This window comes from Notolepis coatsorum (genome assembly GCF_963971535.1).
Source record: "Notolepis coatsorum genome assembly, chromosome: 17".
Classification (NCBI taxonomy): Eukaryota; Metazoa; Chordata; class Actinopteri; order Aulopiformes; family Paralepididae; genus Notolepis; species Notolepis coatsorum.
In genome coordinates, this window is record NC_140181.1 from 9715307 (window position 1) to 9739743 (window position 24437).

General features: G+C 48.1%; 1 protein-coding gene across 1 annotated transcript in view; it reads left to right on the forward strand.

Annotated features, from left to right (window-relative positions):
* Nucleotides 1-24437, forward strand: part of LOC311244363 (natural resistance-associated macrophage protein 2-like) — a 60854-nt gene that overhangs the window by 30417 nt on the left and 6000 nt on the right. Inside the window, exons 12-15 of the mRNA XM_084333828.1 lie at nucleotides 9209-9328; nucleotides 11528-11677; nucleotides 12182-12255; nucleotides 14434-14587. Coding sequence (XP_084189954.1) covers nucleotides 9209-9328; nucleotides 11528-11677; nucleotides 12182-12255; nucleotides 14434-14587 — 498 coding nt within the window. The remainder of the gene's footprint in view (nucleotides 1-9208; nucleotides 9329-11527; nucleotides 11678-12181; nucleotides 12256-14433; nucleotides 14588-24437) is intronic.

The following is a 24437-nucleotide window of genomic DNA, read 5'->3' on the forward strand; positions in this document are numbered from 1 at the left end:
AACATTATGCTAATAGCAGTAGCCATACTGTAACTGAGGGGTACAATTCCCTGACTGTATTGTTAGATATGATATTTAATACCACTACCTCATGTACTTTAACTTCTGGCCACCCAGTACAAGATATAAGTATGATGAACACTTTCCCACCTGATGAAACGAACCAACACAAATGTACCAAATCGAATATTTAATACAGCAAAAGGTGTATACAACATTCATTTAATTACATTTATGATTTGAAATATTGAATATGCACTTTTATGGCAAATGAGTATTCGTAGGTAAATCAACATTGAATGTCCAATCTCTGGTTGCGCAGGGAGTAAGTATACAACCTGGAATATTTAGGAAACAATAGCGATGGTACTTAAATGATTATAGCTGGATACACTAAGGGGGGGGGGGGGGTCCCGCTGGTTGTAAGACAGTAGGAGGGGGGGGTTAGAGAAGCCGCTGGCGGTATCCCATCTGGCCGACGGTGTCTTGGGAGAATCCAAAGTCTTGGACACGGTGCCCACAGAACCTCGGGCCGCAGATGAATACAGCTGGACCCTCTGTGGAACGGTATCTGCCGGTCCACAACGGAGAGACGTGGTGCGGCCTCACGTGTAGAGCGCCGCCTCACCTGGAGTCCTCTCCGGGGGGTAATTCCAACACTCGGCAGTGTTGGCCTTTATCCATGGAATAATCAAAGCACACAAAGCATAATCCAAGAGCCGTGGAAGGCTCGCCGTCGTCTGGGTAGAATAATCCAATATACAGGTCCAGTCGCTCTTGACCCGGAGCTCCTCGGATGCAATCACCACTAGGGGTCTGACCAGCCTGGTTAAGCGTCCAGATAACGTCAGGAACGATGGGGGTGCTGATAACTGTAGAACTCTAACCGAACGATGCACCATACATAAATAGACTATTATTAGCTTAATAGAATACGTCCAACTCGACGGTATGGTGCCAAACTATGACCATTCAACTATTAATCTACACGATATCTCAATGCCTATTCTGGGCCAAGTAGGCCTTACTACACCGCACGTGCGTCGTGGGGAGGCTTTTGCGTCTGTCACTCTGTTGGAGGGTAAAGAACTGGACTAAAAAGAAAGTTCTACTTTACGAGCGCCATATATATATGCGCTATGAACAAATAGTACCATTCGTATTTCGCCCGACATATTACTGCGCGGAACCGGGGGTTGCCTCGACATGTTAGGCGGCACGATTGAACTTGGACCTAGGGGTATGGCAACCTGGCGCCAGGTTCTCGTCCAATGGTAGAATGAAACTATTATGGGCTGTTTAGTAGAAACGGGGATATTCAATGCATATTGTACAAGGAATATACAGGGGATATCAAACGATATACAAATACAATTAAATATATATATATAAATAAATATACATATTCGGTTTAATCTGATCCTTCACAACAGCCGCCCCCTAATTAGTCCCACCTAATTAGCTAAGCAGAGACAGATTAACCGCACTGTCTTCCACTCAAGGTCCGCTGTAAGGGTCAGTCAACTCACAAAGTCATAGGGTCATGGTCATCATCGATAGTATCTGGGAGTCGGGGCAGTTCTATGAGCCTCGCCACGGGCCGTGTGTAGGTGCGCCCTTGGACGAGTACTTCAGCTGCTCGGACCTTGCCATCGGCACCGGTGATCACTTTGCTTACGCGGCCAGCCGGCCACATAGCTCTGGGGAGTGACTGGTCAACTATCATGACGACTGTTCCTTCTGTCAAGTTGTCTCTCTCTTTTACCCACTTCTGGCGGGTCTGTAGAGACGGTAGGTAGTGAAGTAGGAAGCTGCTCCAAAACTTGTCAGCTAGTACTTGGCTGTACCTCCACAGTCTTCGGCCGTTCGCTTCTTCAGGCCTGTACATTGTCTGGGGTAGCGCGGGGTCCAGCCGCCCCATTAGGAGTGTGTTGGGGGTGACTGGGTCGACATCTGCTACATCACTGGAGACGTAACCGAGGGGCTTTGAGTTCAATACTCCCTCGATCTCCGTGAGGACTGTCATTAGGACTTCCTCTGCCACAGTCAGGGCTCCGAGTACGGCATACAGGGCTGTCTTTATAGAACGTACTTCTCGTTCCCAGGTTCCACCGAAGTGGGGTGCGTTCGGGGGATTAAACTGGAAGTCAATCTGGGCTGGAGCGAGGTGGGTCTTAAGTTCTGGGCCCATAGCTTGGAAGCTCTCTCTCAGCTCTCTTTCTCCGCCTTTGAAGTTGGTCCCGTGATCAGACAACAATGTAGACGGTTGTCCTTTCCGTGATATGAATCTCCGGAAGGCCATAAGGAATGAGTCTGTGCTCATGGTCGGAAGGAGCTCGATATGTATCGCTCTGGTGGTCATGCATTTGAATACAATACCCCACCGCTTCTCGGTGCCTCTTCCTCTCTTTATATACAACGGGCCAAAACAGTCCATGCCTGTGGAGTGGAATGGCTTGTCGCCGATTCGGAGGCGACAGGGGGGTAGGTCAGCCATCCGTGGTATGCTGGGCTGCGCGCGCCACTTACGGCAGTCTAGACAGGTTCGCTGGAAGCGCCGTACTGCTTCTCTCCCTTGCAATATCCAATAACGACGTCTGATCTCCGCGAAGACTCTCTCTGCTCCTGCGTGGTGTACATCCTCGTCGTATTTCTTTATGATCAGCTCTGTGACCTTGTGTCGGCTGTTCAAGACGATCGGGTGCTTAATGTCATCTGGTAGATCGGGGGCTCTCCGCAGGCGACCACCCACTCTGATGAGATTATGTGCGTCACTCTCTGGTGCCAGGTGAATCAGTCTGCTGTCTGATGGGACGGGGTTTCCTCCCTGTAGACAGTCTAGCTCATCGGGGAACGAGTCTCTCTGGGCTCGTTGTAGTAGAAGAAGTTCTGCTTCTTCGTAGTCAGCTGCTGACATGTCAGTGGTGGACTGAATCTCTGGGTGGTGCCGCAGGAATGTTCTTTGTTGCGCACTCTCTAGGGTAATGCAGTCATCTATGTTGGGGTCTGTGGAGGCGACAGTGCTCAGTCCACAGAACATAGGCTTCTTGTTCTCAGCCTCCTCGTTACTTGCTTCCCTCGGGGTGGGCGTAGGCCAATCTCCTTCCGGGAGCTGGAGGAATGCTGGTCCGTCACTGTAGATGTTGCGACGGGTTAGGTCATCCAGGGACATTCCCCGGGTGATGACGTCAGCTGGGTTGTGTTTGGTATCCACATACCTCCAGCTTGCTTCTTCTGTTAATTCTTGAATCTCGGTGACTCTGACTCCCACGAAGACTTTGTATCTGCATGAATCAGACTTAATCCATGTGAGTACTGTCGTGGAATCTGACCACAAGATTGTTCTATGCACCGGAATGGTGAGTTCACGTTGGATTAACGTGGCTAGATGCGCTCCTGCGAGGGCTGCGCAGAGCTCTAGACGTGGGATAGATTGTTGCTTACGTGGGGCTATTCTTGAGCGGGCCAGTATGAAAGCAGTGTGTATCTCTCCTCCCATCTCTTGGGCACGCAAATAGGCAACCGATCCGTAGGCTACTTCGGAGGCGTCGCTGAAGACGTGTAGCTCAATCTCGCATGTCTCTGGCCTCACTGTGGATGGGAAGTAGCTGCGGCGTATATTGACACCTGGGAGTGAGCGGAGTTCCGTCTCCCACTCTCTCCATGTTGAGGCAAGGTGTGCGGGTATTGGGTCGTCCCAGCCCTGGTCCTTGTCCCATAGTGCTCGTACAATCATCTTTGCCCTGGTGGTGTAAGGTAGAATACATCCCAACGGGTCATATTGTCTGGCGAGTGTTCTGTACACACTCCGTCTGGTGGTCGGTATCGCCGCCGACCTTCCTTGCTCTGGAGCCAAGGGTTTGTGTCTATAGTGGAGCGAGTCTGTTTTGAAGCGCCAGACTAATCCTAGTGTCATTTCTTGGGCTTCTCCTGGGATTGTCGCCATCTAGGTCTCGCTGCTGGCAGCCTTGTCCGCGGAGGAGAGGCTGCGCAATACGTGCGGGTCACTGCTGGCCCACTGCCTGAGATCAAAGCCGCCTTTGATTAGGGAGGCGCGTAACTTGATTAGGAGAGCCTCGGCTTCTTCTTGAGTCGAGACGCTTTGTAAACAGTTGTCCACGTAGAAACTGTTCTTCACACTGTGTTGGACCTCTTCATCTGCTGCTGGGTCCTCTGTGACGTGTTTCTGTAGTGCAAATAATACTGGGGGGTCGCTGCTGGCCTGCTGCCGGAGATCAAAGCCGTCTTTGATCAGGGAGGCGCGGAGCAGCGCACGGCGTCGCCAGTCAATTTTCTTCTCGGCATGCTGCAGGAGTGTGGTGTCTCCTTCTTCCACTCTGGAGTGGAGGCAGCTGGTGGCTGCTGTTCGGTTGAGAGATTTAGCGAGGGGGCCTTGTAATGTCCATCCTAGGCGGGTCTCGACTGCTGCAGGACAGCCTCGGGGGCCTGTATGGACCCGGTCAATCGGGACTATGAGTTCTGCATGGTCGGAGCCTATCAACAGGGTCGGGGTAGCGCCGTCTATGAGCGGGATAGGTAATTGGCGCAGGTGCACATATTTATCCATCAACTTGGTGACAGGGTAGGTGTACTGCGATAGTCCTATTTCTTGGCTGGTGAAAGCATTTGTGATCTTGTACCGTCGCTCTGGCTGCGATAGTGAAGGAGACATTCTCGCCCTTTATCGTCTTTAAATCTCTTCTTATTGTCCGAATCGTCATTTCGTTCTTGCTCCCCCGCAGTCCCAGCTGGGTCGCAGCGGAGGCGAGCAGAAGGATCTTCTCTGACCCGTCATCAAGGACGGCGTAAGTGTCCATGACTTTATCCTGGTAGCTCAATGTCACACGGACTACCTTTAAGAGCACTTGAGCTCCGTTGCTGCTGGCGGGGTCAATGTACATGACACTTGCCTTGGTGCCGCTCCGTGGTGCAGGTATAGGCCGTCTTCCGTTACTATCGTGTAGTATATCTAGATGGGCTCCATCGCACCGGCTGCACCTTTTCTTTAGGCGGCATTCGGCTGCCATGTGGGGCCGCGCACATCGATAACAGCGCCGGTTGGACTTTATCCATTGGCTCACTTCTTCTGCATTCATCTTTGTGAATGAGTCACATTGCGACAGCCAGTGTTCTTTCTCACAGTAGGGACACGCTATCTTCCACTTCTCCTTTCTCGAGGGGGTGCTGTGACTCTTACTGCTCGGTACTGACTCTGATTGGTGCATGACAGTCACCGATCTTCTTCCATCACTTATTCTCCTGGGTCCCTCTCTGGAGCTTGGCGTGCTCCGCCCGAAGGTGTCCAGTCGTAAGCTGCTGACCTCTCTCGCCAGGAAGTCGGCCAGATCAAGGAGGGATGGCTCGGGGCCGTCGGGATCTCGGTAGTCCCTCTGCCGCCGAAAGCGCTCCTGTCTTGCGGGTGGCAGCTTCTCCAAAATCCTCTCAACGTTAGAGTTGGCGTACAGCTCATGCATGCCCTTCTCCCGTTGAGCTCCCAGCATCCCCACCAGGGACTGCACTTTGATTGACAGGTCGTCTAGTGAGCGATTGTCTGTGGCTGGGGGTAGGCGGTCAATATGCCTTATCTCCTGGATTACGTAATCCCATATACGTCCATATCTCTGATCCAGCGCTGCAAGGGCCGCTGTGTATGGGGTCGAGGAGGTAGCATAGGCTAGCGCTATATTGTGCGCTCGCGGTACTTTCAGGTGCTTCAATAATATTGCATACTTGTGGCGTTCATCAGCGACATCCACCATCATTGTCTCTAAGCACATCCGGAGCTCCGTGTACTGTGCTCGACTCTCATAGGCGAAGTCTGGGAATGACGGCGTGGCGTTGTATGACGCCGTGGATGGCTGACACATCGGCGAGCGTTGGGGGAGAGACCTCCTGGGCGAGTCCCCTCTTGCGCCTCGCTGTGGGCTGGTACTGGCAGGGTACCATGGCCCGCTGGTCCAGGTACTGTTCCTCGGGGCTGGTCGTGCGTCGTGCTCACCCGTAAATAGAGTCGGGGGTCTGTAGCGCAGCGCCGCGGGGGTATAGCCTGGACTGTATGGGACCTCCTGGTCCGGTGGAGTACTGTGCTGTCGTCGGGCTTGGTTCTCCTCTTCTCCCTCTTCTTCTTCTATCAAATCTTCCAGATCTTGTAATCGTTTATTTAGCTTCTCCGCAGTGTAGGCCGCTCCTTCCTTGTAGCTGGGTCTCGCTTGGACCGGTATGGGAAGGGGGTCTGCGGGGGGTCTAGACTCGGTCTGTTGGTCAAGTTCAGGGTCGCTTGCTCGTTGCGGTGACGCTGCTCTTGACTGCTGTCTCGACGAGTTCCTTGAGCCCCTGGCGGAGGGAGAGGGAGTTGTCCTTTTGATCAGCTGCTCTATTAGTTGCGCTTGTAGTCTGTCGCGCTCTGCGTCTCTTTGGGCACCGGCAGCGGCGCGCTGGGCGTCGGCGGCGGCGCGCTCTGTTTCTCTTTGGGCACCGGCAGCGGCGCGCTGGGCGTCGGCCCGGTCTCTTGCCATATTCTCTTCCATCTGGAAGCGTCTCATCTCCAGACTTGTGCGCTGTTCTTCGCTCCGTTGCTGTGCTTGGAGGTGTTCGCGCTCGCTGGTCGCCTGTGCTTGGAGACGTTCGCGCTCGCTAAGCGTCTGTGCTTGGAGCCGATCGCGTTCGGTAGAGGCTGTCAGGCTGACGAGGAATGCCTGTTGTAGTGTCCTCTCCGCTTCGCTGGGGGAAGGCGGTAGTGGAGGTGAGCCGCTCCTGCGTGAACCGCTCCTGGGGGTACTCGTTGGGGAGTCCTGGAGCTCTAGTTCCTCGGCACTCTCCTCCTCTTCTTCCGTGCAGAGTTCTCTCTCTGTAGGGTTGTCTTCCTCCCGGGGCTTGTCGGGGACTACTTCTTGAGTAGTGGCGGGGGGTAAAGGCATGTCAATTCCCTCCTGGTCCCCACCGTGAGCTTGGTCAGTTGCATTAGGACCTACTAGGGGCTCTGTGGTCGGGGAAACCTGGTCGTTAAGGTCAGACATAATTTTACTTTCTACTTTTACCACGTTTACCGTTTGTCGAAGGCTAGGTAGTTGACTGACAGTGTAAGCCTCTAAGTACTGAGGTGTCTGTCGTCTGCGCCGCGGGCGTTCTAGGTTAGGAGGATCGTTTCGTGGAGTGTTCATCATAGGCCATTTCGATATTAATAACACTATATTAATATTACACTAGTTACCATCCGGCTCGAAGGACCAATTGTAACTGAGGGGTACAATTCCCTGACTGTATTGTTAGATATGATATTTAATACCACTACCTCATGTACTTTAACTTCTGGCCACCCAGTACAAGATATAAGTATGATGAACACTTTCCCACCTGATGAAACGAACCAACACAAATGTACCAAATCGAATATTTAATACAGCAAAAGGTGTATACAACATTCACTTAATTACATTTATGATTTGAAATATTGAATATGCACTTTTATGGCAAATGAGTATTCGTAGGTAAATCAACATTGAATGTCCAATCTCTGGTTGCGCAGGGAGTAAGTATACAACCTGGAATATTTAGGAAACGATAGCGATGGTACTTAAATGATTATAGCTGGATACACTAAGGGGGGGGGGGGGGGTCCCGCTGGTTGTAAGACAGTAGGAGGGGGGGGTTAGAGAAGCCGCTGGCGGTATCCCATCTGGCCGACGGTGTCTTGGGAGAATCCAAAGTCTTGGACACGGTGCCCACAGAACCTCGGGCCGCAGATGAATACAGCTGGACCCTCTGTGGAACGGTATCTGCCGGTCCACAACGGAGAGACGTGGTGCGGCCTCACGTGTAGAGCGCCGCCTCACCTGGAGTCCTCTCCGGGGGGTAATTCCAACACTCGGCAGTGTTGGCCTTTATCCATGGAATAATCAAAGCACACAAAGCATAATCCAAGAGCCGTGGAAGGCTCGCCGTCGTCTGGGTAGAATAATCCAATATACAGGTCCAGTCGCTCTTGACCCGGAGCTCCTCGGATGCAATCACCACTAGGGGTCTGACCAGCCTGGTTAAGCGTCCAGATAACGTCAGGAACGATGGGGGTGCTGATAACTGTAGAACTCTAACCGAACGATGCACCATACATAAATAGACTATTATTAGCTTAATAGAATACGTCCAACTCGACGGTATGGTGCCAAACTATGACCATTCAACTATTAATCTACACGATATCTCAATGCCTATTCTGGGCCAAGTAGGCCTTACTACACCGCACGTGCGTCGTGGGGAGGCTTTTGCGTCTGTCACTCTGTTGGAGGGTAAAGAACTGGACTAAAAAGAAAGTTCTACTTTACGAGCGCCATATATATATGCGCTATGAACAAATAGTACCATTCGTATTTCGCCCGACATATTACTGCGCGGAACCGGGGGTTGCCTCGACATGTTGAACTTGGACCTAGGGGTATGGCAACCTGGCGCCAGGTTCTCGTCCAATGGTAGAATGAAACTATTATGGGCTGTTTAGTAGAAACGGGGATATTCAATGCATATTGTACAAGGAATATACAGGGGATATCAAACGATATACAAATACAATTAAATATATATATATAAATAAATATACATATTCGGTTTAATCTGATCCTTCACAACACATACCATACCACCAGTTAAACATTATGCTAATAGCAGTAGCCATACCATAACACCAGTTAAACTCAGGTCTTAAACTTATGTTGTGGTATGTTTTGATATGTTGTGGTATGTTTTGGTATGTTGTGGTATGTTTTGGTATGTTGTGGTATGTTTTGATATGTTGTGGTATAGGGGTGTAACAATGCATCGCAATGCATCGATCCTAAGGTCGAATCGCATCGAATCGAATCGTGGTCAAGAGATTTCATGATGCATTGAATCGTTGCCTGAAGAATCGCAATCGAATCGAATCGCTGTGGGGTCAAATATTTACACCCCTATTGTGGTATGTTGTGGTATGTTGTGATATGTTGTGATATGTTGTGATATGTTGTGGTATGTTATGGTGTGTTGTGATATGTTGTGGTCTGTTGTGAACTTGTGATATGTTGTGGTATGTTATGGTATGTTGTGGTGTGTTGTGGTATGTTGTGATATGTTGTGGTATGTTGTGATATGTTGTGGTATGTTGTGATATGTTGTGCTATGTTGTGCTATGCTATGTTTTTGATATGTTGTGGTATGTTGTGGTATGTTATGGTAGGGCGTGGTGTTGGGCTGTTTCTTCGGCACTGCGGCGCTCTACATCTGGGCAGTGGGGATCCTCGCAGCGGGCCAGAGCTCCACCATGACGGGGACCTACTCAGGACAGTTTGTCATGGAGGTCAGTGGGGTCAACGTGGGGTCAACACTCCAGAGACTGTAAGAGATGCACCAGTATTACATTTCCTGAACGGTATTAGATTTAGACTGTTAGTTTTAGATTAGATTAGATTAGATTTGATTAGATTTGATTACTTGTGATTGATGTATTGTCATTATACAGCACAAGTACAGTCAAACAAAAAGAAGTTTGGCATCTAACCAGAGTGCAAATGTAACAGTAAAGTGCAATAGTAATATACAATGTACTAGGGCTGTCCCCGACTAAGGATTTGGATGGTCGACTAGGATTGGCCAACATTTTCCGTTAGTCGACTATTGGTCGACTTAAAAAAATATATATATATATATATTTTTTTATCATTCCATTTGGGCTGTGGGGGGTGCTTAATGTCTGAAGGAGTCGACTGAAGGCTTCTTGTCCTCTGCAAAAGCATGCAATTGGTCCACTGATGGATACATCTTGATATTTGTCTAGTCTAGTGTGTTCATTAGATGGGTGAAATCCTCTTTCAGTGCCTCTGTGCCTGTTTTCGTAGGCAGTTAGCCTCTGGTATGCGTGCCATTAGCGTTAGCCATGCTTCTATGCCTCTTTTTTTTTTTATTATTATTATATTCGACTAAGAGGTTGGCCAGTCGACTACGGCCCCTTTCGACCGATTAGTCGACTAATCGATTAATAGGGGTCAGCCCTACAATGTACAGGTGATTTAAACTCGGTATAGAAAATATAAATTAGTACTACTGAGTAATAGCGCTAATCAGATGTGTGTACAGAGTTGTAGTATTAATATGTACAGTGATACAGGTATAAAGACACTATGGTAGTAAGTCAGCAGCGTAACTACTGTAGTGAGAGTAGGTAAGGGATATGTACAGATATAGATTTAGTATCTACAGATATGTAAAAAGGATTATATGCACGTATGTACAGACAGATGTGGATATATATATATATATATATATATATATATATATATATATATATATATATATATATATATATATATATATATATATATATATATATATTATATATATATATATATATATATATATATATATATATATATATATATATATATACAGTAAGAGTAAATATATATATGGTATATACAGCACTATTGTACATGCTATCATACAGAGGTATATGGGTAGACTATAGTATGAAGTAGGTAGTTATGATTATTATGATTACAGTGTAGGGCAGTTGTAGACAGTGAAGCAGTAGGTATAAATTGAGTATAGGCAACAGAGTTCAAAGTTCGTACAGCGGCAGAAGGCACTTTTCTATCAGATTTGAGCATTTGGGGAATGAGCTGATATTGTAACCCTGTTTAAGCCTGGTGTCAGACTCTCATATCTGATGGCTCATCCCAGTAACTCGTTTCCTCAGATTCAGATTCACCTTCGCTGTTCATTTATTACACATATTCCATGTAATTAATTAGATGCATTGCATTGTTCATTGGCCTAGTTTGGTAATTAAACATCCAGGAGTCCCATGTAAGACATTGAATACCATATTTATTTAAAGGGGAATGCCACCCATTTTAAGAATTCTGGCTGAAACGCAAAACCTCCCATCTGCCAAATTTCGGAGGATGAGAAATTCACTTTGGATGATGAGAACCCTCCTATCTGCACCTATTCAGTATGTCTGGAAGATATTTTCCAAAAGCCAAAAGCAGTGTATTTATTGTATTGGGTATCCTTAAAAGAAAAATTGCATTCTGCAAGAAAACAACACGTTTCTTTAGTTATAAAAAAAAAAAAGAGGGGGGGGGGGGATGTTTTCAGATGGGAGGTTTTTGCGTTTCAGCCATCGATATGTTCTTCCTGTGTCCCAGGCCAGTTCAGTCTGTATTTGTGACTGGCGGCTTCAGCTAAGAAATCAGACCATTAAAAATGTTTGCGTGAGCTCTTACACCCAAATGAGGTTTCAATTCTGGTTCAGACGTTGTTCTCGCAAAAGCCGGAACATAAAGGTCTAGCCGACGACGTCTAGCTTCAGGAGAGAGAGCGGCACGTGTTCCCTAACACCGACTCGTTAAAAAAAAAGGGTGACATACCCTTTAAGTGTGACAATAATAAAGCGCAGCGCGTCGCTGGAAATAGCACAGCGGGGGGGAAACACGCGGCCCGGCTCCTCGCAAATGTCACAGAGACGACGCCGTCGTTCCTTCTCTCTCCCCTCCAGGGTTTCCTGAATCTGCGCTGGTCGCGCTTCGCCCGCGTGCTGCTGACCCGCTCCATCGCCATCACGCCCACGCTGCTGGTGGCCATCTTCCAGGACCTGGAGCACCTGACGGGCATGAACGACTTCCTCAACGTGCTGCAGAGCATGCAGGTCAGCAGGGGGCGCCCCCCCCCCCCCCCCCCCCCGCTTTGCCTCCCAGTGTGTTAGCGTTTCAGAAGAAGACGACTTCGTTTTCAATTTTTGCACGAGATGAGATGAAAATGTAGTCTTTCCGCTTCTCCCTCCGACTAGACGAGGTCAGAAGGTCACGGGGGCTGACTGTAGCGTAGCACCGCTGGACTAGTTCTGGGTGCAGTGCCTTGCTCAAGGGCACTTTGAAAGAGATCTATCTACAGTATCTATCTACCTATAGATTAATCTGGGGAAACAGCAGTGAACAGTCTGCCTCTTTCTCATTATTATCCTTCTTTTTTTAAACCCCTTATTTATTTATTAATGGTGCTATTGACCATATTCACACACGGTGGCCATTTTGCTCTTATGTCGTGCTCAGGTTGGGATTCCTTCTTTCCACCCCGTTCCCGCTGTGTGTGAACGTGGTCACTTTTGGTGTGTGCTGCATTTTCACGTTGATTCTTTACCTTCCTCTCACAGTTACCGTTTGCTCTGATCCCCATCCTGACCTTCACCAGCCTGCCGTCCCTCATGAACGACTTCGCTAATGGACTGTAAGTTCACCTCCATCAGGTACCAACATCAGGCACCGTGGTTAACATCAGGCACCGTGGTTAACATCAGGCACCGTGGTTAACATCAGGCACCGTGGTCCAAATGTCTTGATTTGCCCCCCCCCCCCCCCCCCCCCCCCCCCGCGTGAATACTTTCCCTAAGGGGTTTGTACTTCCGCGTTCGGTTTGCACGATCTGATTGGCCACTGACGTTTCTGGTCATGTGACATGTGCGCCAATCGTGTGAGGGCAAGTTCTGCGCCTATTTCCGGGTCTAACAGCCTGCAAACTACCTAACGCCTAGTTTTATCACTGGTTAAGCTTAGGCGACTCTTTCGAAGTTGGTTAAGGTTAGAGTTTGGAATCAGGGCTGGTGTTCTATCGCCCGCTGCTCTAAGACAAACTCTAACCTTAACCAACTTCGAAAGAGTGCCTAAGCTTAACCGGTGGCAGAACTTGCCGTCACACGATTGGCGCACATGTCACATGACCAGAAACGTCAGTGGCCAATCAGATCGTGCAAAAGTACAAACCCCTTAGGGAAAGTATTCACGCCCCCCCCCCCCCACATCACCCAGCCCTAGTTAATACTCCACTGACATTCACATGGTGGCCATTTTTCTCTTACGTAAGATAAGATATTCCTTTATTGATCCCTTGGGGAAATTCAGGTCGTCATAGTAGCATGGGGGAGGGGAGGTACAGGTATGGGCAGGGTAGTAGTAGAGAGACATAAAGGCAATACAATTAGATCTGAATATAAAATATATGAGAAAGATAAACAGTGTAAACAATAGAATTAACTCTGAATATAAAAATACGAGAACAATAAACAGTGTAAACAAAGGTGCAGATGCCCTATCGCAGTGGTGCCCAACCAGTCGATCGCGATCGACAGGTAGATCGCGGGCTGATTTCAAGTAGATCTCGATTAATAAAATTAGATTAAAAAAAAGAAAAAAATGTTTTTGCTAAATCAACTCTGCCTCTCCTTGTTAACTACAACAAGCAATGCTGTTTGTTATTTAAGGTGAGGTCGGACTCGGCACTGACAGATTTGTGTTCATTATGCTGCTTTTATAAAGCCTCAAATGACGGCTTACAATATACAATTTTGGCTGGTAGCTCTCGGCTAGGTGGTAAATTAAAAAGTAGATATTGGTTCAAAAAAGGTTGGGGACCCCTGCCCTATCGGGTATATTATTATATACGTTACAATACAATATAGGCAATAAGACTATTTGAATCTGAATATATACTATGAGTAAGAGTAAAAGTAAACGGTATACACAAGGTGCAGTATACACACAAGGTACCCTAACTTATGCTCAGGTTGGGTTGCTTTTAGGGATGCTCGATATTGGCTATTTTACCGATATACCGATATTGTCCAACTCTTAATTTCCGATATCGATATCAACCGACATCAACCAATACCGATATATGCAGGGTTTCCCCCCCAAAAAATGGAATAATTTCAGGTAATTAACATTACATATCTCTTGTTGTGGAATTAACACAACATTATGCATACTTTTGACAATAAATAAAATCAGAATTTGTTCTTACTTGCTTGCCTGGGTAAATAAAGGTTATAGAAATGTAAAAATTAAAAAAAAATTAAAAAATTGAAAACCGATACCGATATTTTCCGATATCACATTTTAATGCCGATATGTAAGGGATAATGTATAGCTACGAGGTCATTGTCGCAAAATAATTGACCGACACAGAGTTTAAAATACCGAGCCGCCTCGGCGAGGTGTTTTAAACGTCAGTGAAGGTCAATTATTTTGCGACAATGATCGAGTATAGCTATACATTATCCCGCTTATTACATGGCTAACTTACTAACAATATACCTAATTCATTTTACATCGACTTGCAACACTGGTTCTGGCTGCGTTCTGGCTCCGCCCCCTGTCATCGCCGGCAGCAGAACACCGGCAGTGTCTAATTGCACTGAAACAGTGTGTGTCAGTGGGCTTGATTGCAAACAGCTGCGCACAGCGGTCATTATTGTCCCACAGCGGTCATTATTGTCTGATAATGACCGCTGTCGGGGGGCTATTGACCAATCACAAGCAAGCATTTCGGCGAATGTGAAAACGCCATGTAATAACGGCCGATAATATCGGACATCCCGTGTTGACTTGTATCTCCTCGTCGTCTCCCCAGCGTGTGGAAGATAGGAGGCGGCCTGGTGATCCTGCTGGTGTGTTCCATCAACATGTACTTTGTGGTGGTCTACGTCTCCAGCCTCGACAGCGTGTGGCTCCTCGTCCTGGGGGTCTTCCTCTACATCGCCTACCTGCTGTTCGTGGGCTACCTGGTACGGAGCCACTTCACACACCGTGATCATCCCTGTCACTGCCACGCTGCAAAGGGTTAACGCTTTCACTACCACGCTGCAAAGGGTTAACGCTTTCACTGCCACACGGCAAAGGGTTAACGCTTTCACTGCCACGCTGCAAAGGGTTAACGCTTTCACTACCACACTGCAAAGGGTTAACGCTTTCACTACCACGCTGCAAAGGGTTAACGCTTTCACTACCACACTGCAAAGGGTTAACGCTTTCACTGCCACGCTGCAAAGGGTTAACGCTTTCACTACCACCACACTGCAAAGGGTTAACCCTTTCACTACCACACTACAGACGGTTAACCCTTTCATTACCACACTACAGAAGGTTAATACTTTCACTACCACACTACAAAGGGTTAACCCTTTCACTACCACACTACAAAAGGTTAACCCTTTCACTACCACACTACAAAGGGTTAACATTTCACTGCCACACTACAAAGGGTTAACACTTTCACTACCACACTGCAAAGGGTTAACACTTTCACTACCACACTACAGAAGGTTAACGTTAGGTTATGACTATAACCAAGTTCTGTTAGTTAGGGGCGATGCTTGGCTTCGCCTTCTGCACTATCTCGCGTACGTGCACGCGTACTGAATAAACCACAAATGTACCTCTAATACCAGTATTAGTCTGACCACACCCCTCATCAGCTTACCTTCATAAGCAGGTGTGTGGTCACCTGCTCTCCTCCTTCCCAAGCTTTCACCACAAGGTGAGGTCAAGGGCTGCAGCGGCCGTCCGAAGCCAAGCATCGCCCCTAACTAACAGAACTTGGTTATAGTCATAACCTAACGTTCTGTATCGTTAGGGGCTCAGCTTGGCTTCGCCTTCTGCACAAGGGAGGCCAAGCGGAGCCACTTGGCTGACAAATACACCCCGCTGACAGCCCCCCAAAACCATCAGAACAGGGAGGGCCGAGCCCCCCCGACCCCCCCTAATGGAGGGTATCCCCCCTATTAGAGGCTTCACGGGAAGGCGACGGACCCGACCGTGCGAAGAGCTCTCAAGCAACTTAACGCACAGGGTGAGCAGACCGTGGCTTGACCCCACGACTACACACACGCACAACCCGCATGCCACCCGGGAACGAACGGAGGAACAACCTCGTTACTGCCCCCAGAATCACGGGGTCAAGGGCAAACCCAACCCCGTGGCAAGGCCGTAGCAGCGGAGCGCGAAGGAAGACCCAGACCCACCAAAGGGACTGGACCCCCGGAATGGGGGCCCGGAGAAGTCCATGATGCCAGCATCAAGACCCCACCAGGGGGGCACCTAGTGACCCCGCCCCTCACATCGCCAGCGTATTCGGACAAAGGCCCCTCAGCCGAGCGGGCCCTGTCCCCCTCAACAGCACACCGCCTGGAACACAAGCCCTGCAACAGGCAGACAGCATGGTCATAACACACAAGAGTTAACCAACGGAACAGGCAGTGCACCGGGGAAGACCAGGCAACAGGCTGTCAACCCAAGCCTGGAACAACTGCGGACGAGGCAGGCGCCAGAAAGGACAGCCGAAACAGCCGCCCCGGCGGAAGGGGCGTATGCTGGCGTTGTCGCATAACCAAGCTTTCAACAGCACGTCAGGAGCGGGATCCGTAGACCACACGGCCCCTGACAGCTGCCCACAGAAAAGCCCATACGATCGGCAGACGTCATGAACGTGCAGGGGCACCCTCAACCGGAGAACCGGGAGTTGACACTGCAGCAACACACCAGAGAACCAACCACCCAGGCATCACCCCATGCAACGGTTGGTCCCATAACCCCTCAGGAAAACCCCGAAACGCACCGGCGGTACCACCGCAGCCCGCGTTCCGGTTCCCAACAGGGCCATCCCGGGCCTACAGGTCAACGGGCATCACCCCGGACCGGGCCCGGCGATACGGGGAGCACAGGATCCCAAAGGAGGTTAACCCCACCCAACAGGCTCCTCAGCGCCAAAACGCAAGAGAAGAGCGTAATATGGAAGACCAGCCCCCAGCACCCCGCACTCGGTACCAACAAGGGGTCCCATAACGCACAACCCTGTGACACCCGGATCGACCTAGCATTTTTCCCCCCGAAAAAACCCTAAGTCCCTCAGGGTACCAGAACAGCAGATCTGCATCCCCAGCGGACAACGGGTGCACTGATCTGGACCAGCGCGACCAGAACCAGTCCCGTGCCCTAACCACGCCGACCTGCCAACCCCAGGAGAAGGGGCAGATATGCGCGTCTGATCCCAACATAAAAAGAAGGCGCCACCCAGACGTGTCGGTATGAACCGCGTCCGGCGGCCCACCCCTAGGGCGTGAGACCCTTCCCATATGCCCAGACCCATTCCGTCATCATCCCCTGACATGAACGGGAACCCATCGACAACACACAGGATGTCGGAAGAGGAAAAACCCCCATCCCAATTGCTCCATAAAAACGCTGCTTCACCAAAGCAAACGAGGCGCGCCAGTCAGCAACGGCCAAAGCACATCCTGAGCCAGCACTATGTGTGCGTTTGGACATACCCACATCAACAATAGGCCGGCTAGACCACCATATTGAATCCCCAAGACGCCCAGGGAAACGACAAGAGGGGCGAGATGCAATCAACTCCATGAATGAACATTCAACTCTTTATAAAATAAAGAAAAAGCATCACATGTATGACCTAACTGCACAGCTGGGAGTAAAAAACCCTGTGTTTTCACATGATTTTAATCCAGTCACTCCTCTTAATCAGAGTGTAAGACCAGATTCCCCCAGAAACACCTTCCCACATGAGACCACGGTCAAGAAAAAGATATGTAAACTGTGAGACACGTGACCAACAGACTCAAGTTTGACACAAAAACGAGCGCAGCAGGTTAAGTCCTGCGCTCTACCCTCGACATCTTTACGACACCAGCTCATGGAAGGCGTCGCCATAGCAACAACGCTATAACGGGCGGGGAAAACCCACCGGATCCTGTCATAACAGGAGTCGGTAGAATACCCCTCCCCCCCCCCCCCCTCCCCCGCCAAGCACTGGCTTGGCCCTGACTGGCTTAGCAGGAGGGTCAACAACCTCTAAACCAATCAAGTGGGTAAAGGAGGGGTTTATCCGACACCCCCTCCCGAAAAACACACCTTCTATCCCTACACACAGAAAAACAACCGTAGCCATTTTGAAAACCTCTGGTAGAACAAAACACATATAGCATAAGCTAATACAATGTTAGCTACCCACAAAAGTGTAAAAGGGATTACAACAAAAAACACAAGTCGCCTGTGCGTGAATCCCATACCCGCAGCCTAAGCTATAGGAAGACGTTGAACGAGAGTAATGGCTAGGCCATGAAAAGTGTGTACGAGCATTACTGCAACTAACAACACAGCGTTGTGAACACATACTTAGTTAAAGCAATGGAATATCACCAGTTCTAATTGCATGTGGAGTATCAAGCTAATAGAACCTATTACCGAGTGTAAGTTGCAGACCTTGCTTAAAAACTCGTAACACAACACAACTCATTCCCCCAACGTAACAGGGTAGATTCATAAAACACAACCCCACCACATGATTTGTATTGAAGAAACACACAGTTTGTTCGGCCAACCACAGTCCCCCTTATATCAGGGAACTTTTTTATTAAATAAATAATATGTGATCAAGGCACAAAATCATAGGGGGGCCGGGGAGGGTGTAGAGGAGGGGACACAGAGGGGGAAAAGTCACTCAGCGGCGCCTGCCACCTCGCGCCGCTCGAGTCTGGCCACCCCGGGGAGCCCCGGAGGGACGGTAGTTTACAGTCTGCTGGACACGACGTTCCCTACCGTCTCCTCCGGTCTGGGATGGGCCGGCGGTGGCTGAAGCGTCGCCTCGTCTCCTAGCCCTCTTGGCAGGGCCAGCAGCGGCGGCGGGAGCAGTGGTAGCGGCGACGGAGACAGCTCGACGTCGCGGAAGCCTTCTGCCCCCACCGGCAAGGACGGGAGGCGGAAAATGGGGTTGGAGGATGGATCTCTCCTCTGCCATCTCTCTGCATGTTGAGGTCATCAATAGCAGGGCCTTCCCGAACAGGCCAGCGTCGGAGAGGTCGGCCGTCAGAAGAGGGGCTCTCTTCTTCTCAGGTACACGAGCCTGCTCCAGCCAAAGGTGACGCTGGCCCAGGGTGGCCAGGGCGCGCACTTTACCCATGGCTATGGCTAGCACCTGGGAGAGGTGCAGCACAGCTCCCGCAGCCTGGGTGATCTGATCGCACCTCACCTCGTTCAGATCCGCGCCGCCCGTCATTATCCCCGATACAAATCTAGCCAGGTGGGCGATGTTAGAAGCCGCAGCCAGCGACTGTGTACCGGCGATAAATGACTGGTCACCCCAATAAGCCAATCGCCTAGCCGACCTCCCCTGGAGGACCGGCTTGCATAGGGGCTCCCACACCATATCCGGACAGAGGAGCGCGGCCATCGGATTGTCAAGCCGAGGTACGCCCTCCCCCATACCTTTGACCAACCCCGACACCCGCGTAACTGGTACGTAGGCGGGAGTCAGTCCCATGATGTTGGAGACCGCCTGGCCCCGACGAACATAGGCCCCCATCGATGGGAAAAATGGGTAGACAACGTCCACCCCTCTCACCGGGGGACGCTGCCAGGGATGGCCTATGAGGTCATCAGGGACAGGAGCAGGCAATGGCTGCGGCAGCGGCACACCGTTTGCAGCGGCGGCTACCGCCATGAGCTCGGGAAACAAGGCCCGCAGTTCCCCCTGCGGACCCTCCTCCACCGACCCCGCATCCCTCGCATACAGCAGGCTGCGACTGGTCAAGGAGCCACAATCCGATGCGGCCGACAGTAGGGCATCCTGTTGATGAGGCCAAGGTGGTTCCCCGACATCCTCGAACAAGGCGCCCCGTGGAGCCATTTCCCCCCACCCCGGGGTCTCCGGAGGAGGGATACTCTCCTCCACGGGACCATCATACAAGAACCCGTCCGCCTCCTCCATGAAGTCTTCAGTTTCCATCAGAAATCCAGAGTCGGACGCGGCCTCGCTGGTCTCCAGCAATTCCCCAAACCCAGGCCGTTCGCGTCTGCACGCCACCATGTGACGACGTGAGCGAGCAGACGCAAAAAGTTTTCGTCGCAAATCCCCTGGCTCTAAGACAATCCCCCGTTCATCAACGGGCGATTCCCCAGAAACAGAGGAACCAGAGTCGAGATCAGGCCATCGCCGGAGCGACGGCTCCGAACCCTCGGCTCGTCGGTGAGGAAAACTATCCACCGGCAGTCTCCCGGGCTGGGTCGGCAACCACGAGAGTGGCAACAGCCCAGCACCGGAACGCACGACGGAGGCGGGAATGGAGAATCGGTGGTGAAGAGTAGGTCTAGCGGGTCTACTCACCGCGGAATACATTATGACCCAAACCTTTTTCTTATATAAACAAGTGAGAGAAGAAAAAGGTTAGGCACAATGTAAACCTAGTCACAACTCTTTTCAACTTATCAACGACACGTCAAGTGGGGTACTACCGAGGCACTTCCTTGTGGTGAAAGCGAGAAGGAGGAGAGCAGGTGACCACACACCTGCTTATGAAGGTAAGCTGATGAGGGGTGTGGTCAGACTAATACTGGTATTAGAGGTACATTTGTGGTTTATTCAGTACGCGTGCACGTACGCGAGATAGTGCAGAAGGCGAAGCCAAGCTGAGCCCCTAACGATACAGAACCCTTTCACTACCACACTACAAAGGGTTAACCCTTTCACTACCAAACTACAAAGGGTTAACCCTTTCATTACCACACTACAGAAGGTTAACGCTTTCACTACCACTACAGAAGGTTAACCCTTTCATTACCACACTACAGAAGGTTAACACTTTCTCTACCACTACAGAAGGTTAACCCTTTCACTACCACACTACAGAAGGTTAATACTTTCACTACCACACTACAGAAGGTTAACCCTTTCATTACCACACTACAGAAGGTTAACGCTTTCACTACCACACTACAAAAGGTTAACCCTTTCACTACCACACTACAAAGGGTTAACATTTCACTGCCACACTACAAAGGGTTAACCCTTTCACTACCACACTACAAAAGGTTAACCCTTTCACTACCACACTACAAAGGGTTAACATTTCACTGCCACACTACAAAGGGTTAACACTTTCACTACCACACTGCAAAGGGTTAACACTTTCACTACCACACTACAGAAGGTTAACCTTTCACTACCACACTACAGAAGGTTAACATTTCACTGCCACACTACAAAGGGTTAACCCTTTCATTACCACACTACAGAAGGTTAACATTTCACTGCCACACTACAAAGGGTTAACCCTTTCATTACCACACTACAGAAGGTTAACTCTTTCACTACCACTACAGAAGTTTAACCATTTCACTACCACACTACAAAGGGTTAACCCTTTCACTACCACACTGCAAAAGGTTAACCCTTTCACTACCACACTACAAAGGGTTAACACTTTCACTACCACACTACAGACGGTTAACCCTTTCACTACCACACTACAAAGGGTTAATGATTTCACTACCACACTACAAAGGGTTAATGCTTTCACTACCACACTACAGACGGTTAACCCTTTCACTACCACACTACAGACGGTTAACCCTTTCACTACCACACTACAAAGGGTTAACACTTTCACTACCACACTACAGCCGGTTAATCCTTTCACTACCACACTACAAAGGGTTAACCCTTTCATTACCACACTACAGACGGTTAACCTTTCACTACCACACTACAAAGGGTGAACCCTTTCACTACCACACTACAGACGGTTAACCTTTCACTACCACACTACAGACGGTTAACATTTCACTACCACACTACAAAGGGTTAACCCTTTCACTACCACACTACAGAAGGTTAACCTTTCACTACCACACTATAGAAGGTTAACATTTCACTGCCACACTACAAAGGGTTAACCCTTTCATTACCACACTACAGAAGGTTAACGCTTTCACTACCACTACAGAAGTTTAACCCTTTCACTACCACACTACAAAGGGTTAACACTTTCACTACCACACTACAGACGGTTAACCCTTTCACTACCACACTACAAAGGGTTAATGATTTCACTACCACACTACAAAGGGTTAATGCTTTCACTACCACACTACAGACGGTTAACCCTTTCACTACCACACTACAGACGGTTAACCCTTTCACTACCACACTACAAAGGGTTAATACTTTCACTACCACACTACAGACGGTTAACCTTTCACTACCACACTACAGACGGTTAACCCTTTCACTACCACACTACAAAGGGTTAACCCTTTCATTACCACACTACAGACGGTTAACCTTTCACTACCACACTACAAAGGGTTAACCCTTTCACTACCACACTACAGACGGTTAACCTTTCACTACCACACTACAGACGGTTAACATTTCACTACCACACTACAAAGGGTTAACCCTTTCACTACCACACTACAGAAGGTTAACCTTTCACTACCACACTATAGAAGGTTAACATTTCACTGCCACACTACAAAGGGTTAACCCTTTCATTACCACACTACAGAAGGTTAACGCTTTCACTACCACTACAGAAGTTTAACCATTTCACTACCACACTACAGAAGGTTAACCCTTTCACTACCACACTACAAAGGGTTAACACTTTCACTACCACATTACAGAAGGTTAACATTTCACTGCCACACTACAAAGGGTTAACATTTCACTACCACACTACAGAAGGTTAAGATTTCACTGCCACACTACGAAGGGTTAACCTTTCACTACCACACTACAGAAGGTTAACCCTTTCACTACCACACTACAAAGGGTTAACCCTTTCACTACCAAACTACAAAGGGTTAACCCTTTCATTACCACACTACAGAAGGTTAACGCTTTCACTACCACTACAGAAGGTTAACCCTTTCACTACCACACTACAGAAGGTTAACCCTTTCACTACCACACTACAAAGGGTTAACCCTTTCACTACCACACTACAAAGGGTTAACGCTTTCACTACCACACTACAGACTGTTAAACCTTTCACTATCACATTACAAAGGGTTAACGCTTTCACTACCACATTACAAAGGGTTAACGCTTTCACTACCACACAACAGGTTAACCCTTTCACTACCACACTACAGAAGGTTAACGCTTTCACTACCACACTACAGAAGGTTAACCCTTTCACTACCACACTACAGAAGGTTAACGCTTTCACTACCACACTACAGAAGGTTAACCCTTTCACTACCACACTACAAAGGGTTAACCCTTTCACTACCCCACTACAGACGGTTAAATTAGTACTACTGAGTAATGGTGCTAATCAGATGTATGTACAGAGTCATCAATCAATACCTCAATAACTGTAGTCTGTAGCTGACACACATTTATATATCTATATATACTGCATATATATATCCATATCTGTCTGAATATACCTGCATATAATCCTTCGATATACCTACTTATACAACTGCATATAGCTCATATAACTCTGTATGATAGCATGTACAATAATACTGTATATACCATATATATTTACTCTTACTGTATATATATATATATATATATATATATATATATATATATATATATATATCCACATCTGTCTGTACATACCTGCATATAATCCTTTTTACACATATTATATATATATATATATATATATATATATATATATATATATATATATATATATATATATATATATATATATATATATATATATATATATATATATATATATACTATATCTATATCTGTACATATCCCTTACCTACTGGCTGCTGGCCAGTATGACTTACTACCATAGTGTCTTTATACCAGTATCACTGTACTTATTAATACTACAACTCTATACATACATCTGATTAGCACTATTACTCAGTAGTACTCATTTATATAGTTTATACCCAGTTTAACCTACCTGTACATTGTATATTACTATTACACTTTACTGTTACATTTGCACTCTGGTTGGATGCCAAACTTATTTTCATTGATTTCAAATAATGCAACAACAAACAAACAAGTACAGATATAGCCTTAAGCCATTCAAATTATAATGTATAAAAAAACACAAAAGTCTAACTCAATTTTGTCATTACATATTTGAAAAGGAGTGGGAAGAAGTTACACTTATTTAATCCCACCCTTTTTTACTCAAATCATAATTTACTCATTTAGAAACGACCTGCTCCCTTTATGGTCAGACTTATAATGAATAATAAAAATTTACTTAGTTAACAAAACACTTTTTATTCATTCCTTATTAGTATTAGCCACTTTCAATGAACAAAACTGTAGGTTACCCTGTATAGTTCATCTAGCACTGTACGTGTGCTGTATGACGATACATTTGAATCTAATCTGATCTGATCTAATACTGGTTCTAAATGGACCCAAGGTTTATTTCCTGTTGCAGTGTTTGCTCGCTGTGTTTCAGTTGTTTACTCAGTGTTTACATAATCAACAGCTGACGGGACACAAACCAGGGTCGAAGCCGTTCCCTAGGCAACACAACTCCACTGCAAGATGTGCTTACTGGCCTTAAGCCTGTACTTAATGCAAAACAAAATGCATCATATTCTCTAGGGCTCGAGATATTGTTTAGCATCATTTGCATATATGGACTGTGAATGGGTCTGACGTGGAAAGAGTTACAGAATACAAATGGCATCTGGCTTGATGAGAAATGTACATTGTACACTCTGGCTGCCTCAGACCCACTCCTATCCGAGCTCCGGGAGGGTCATCAAAGAGAAGCCGCCTATTCTCTGTCCTCGCTCCACAATGGTGGAACGAACTTCCCACCACAGTTAGGA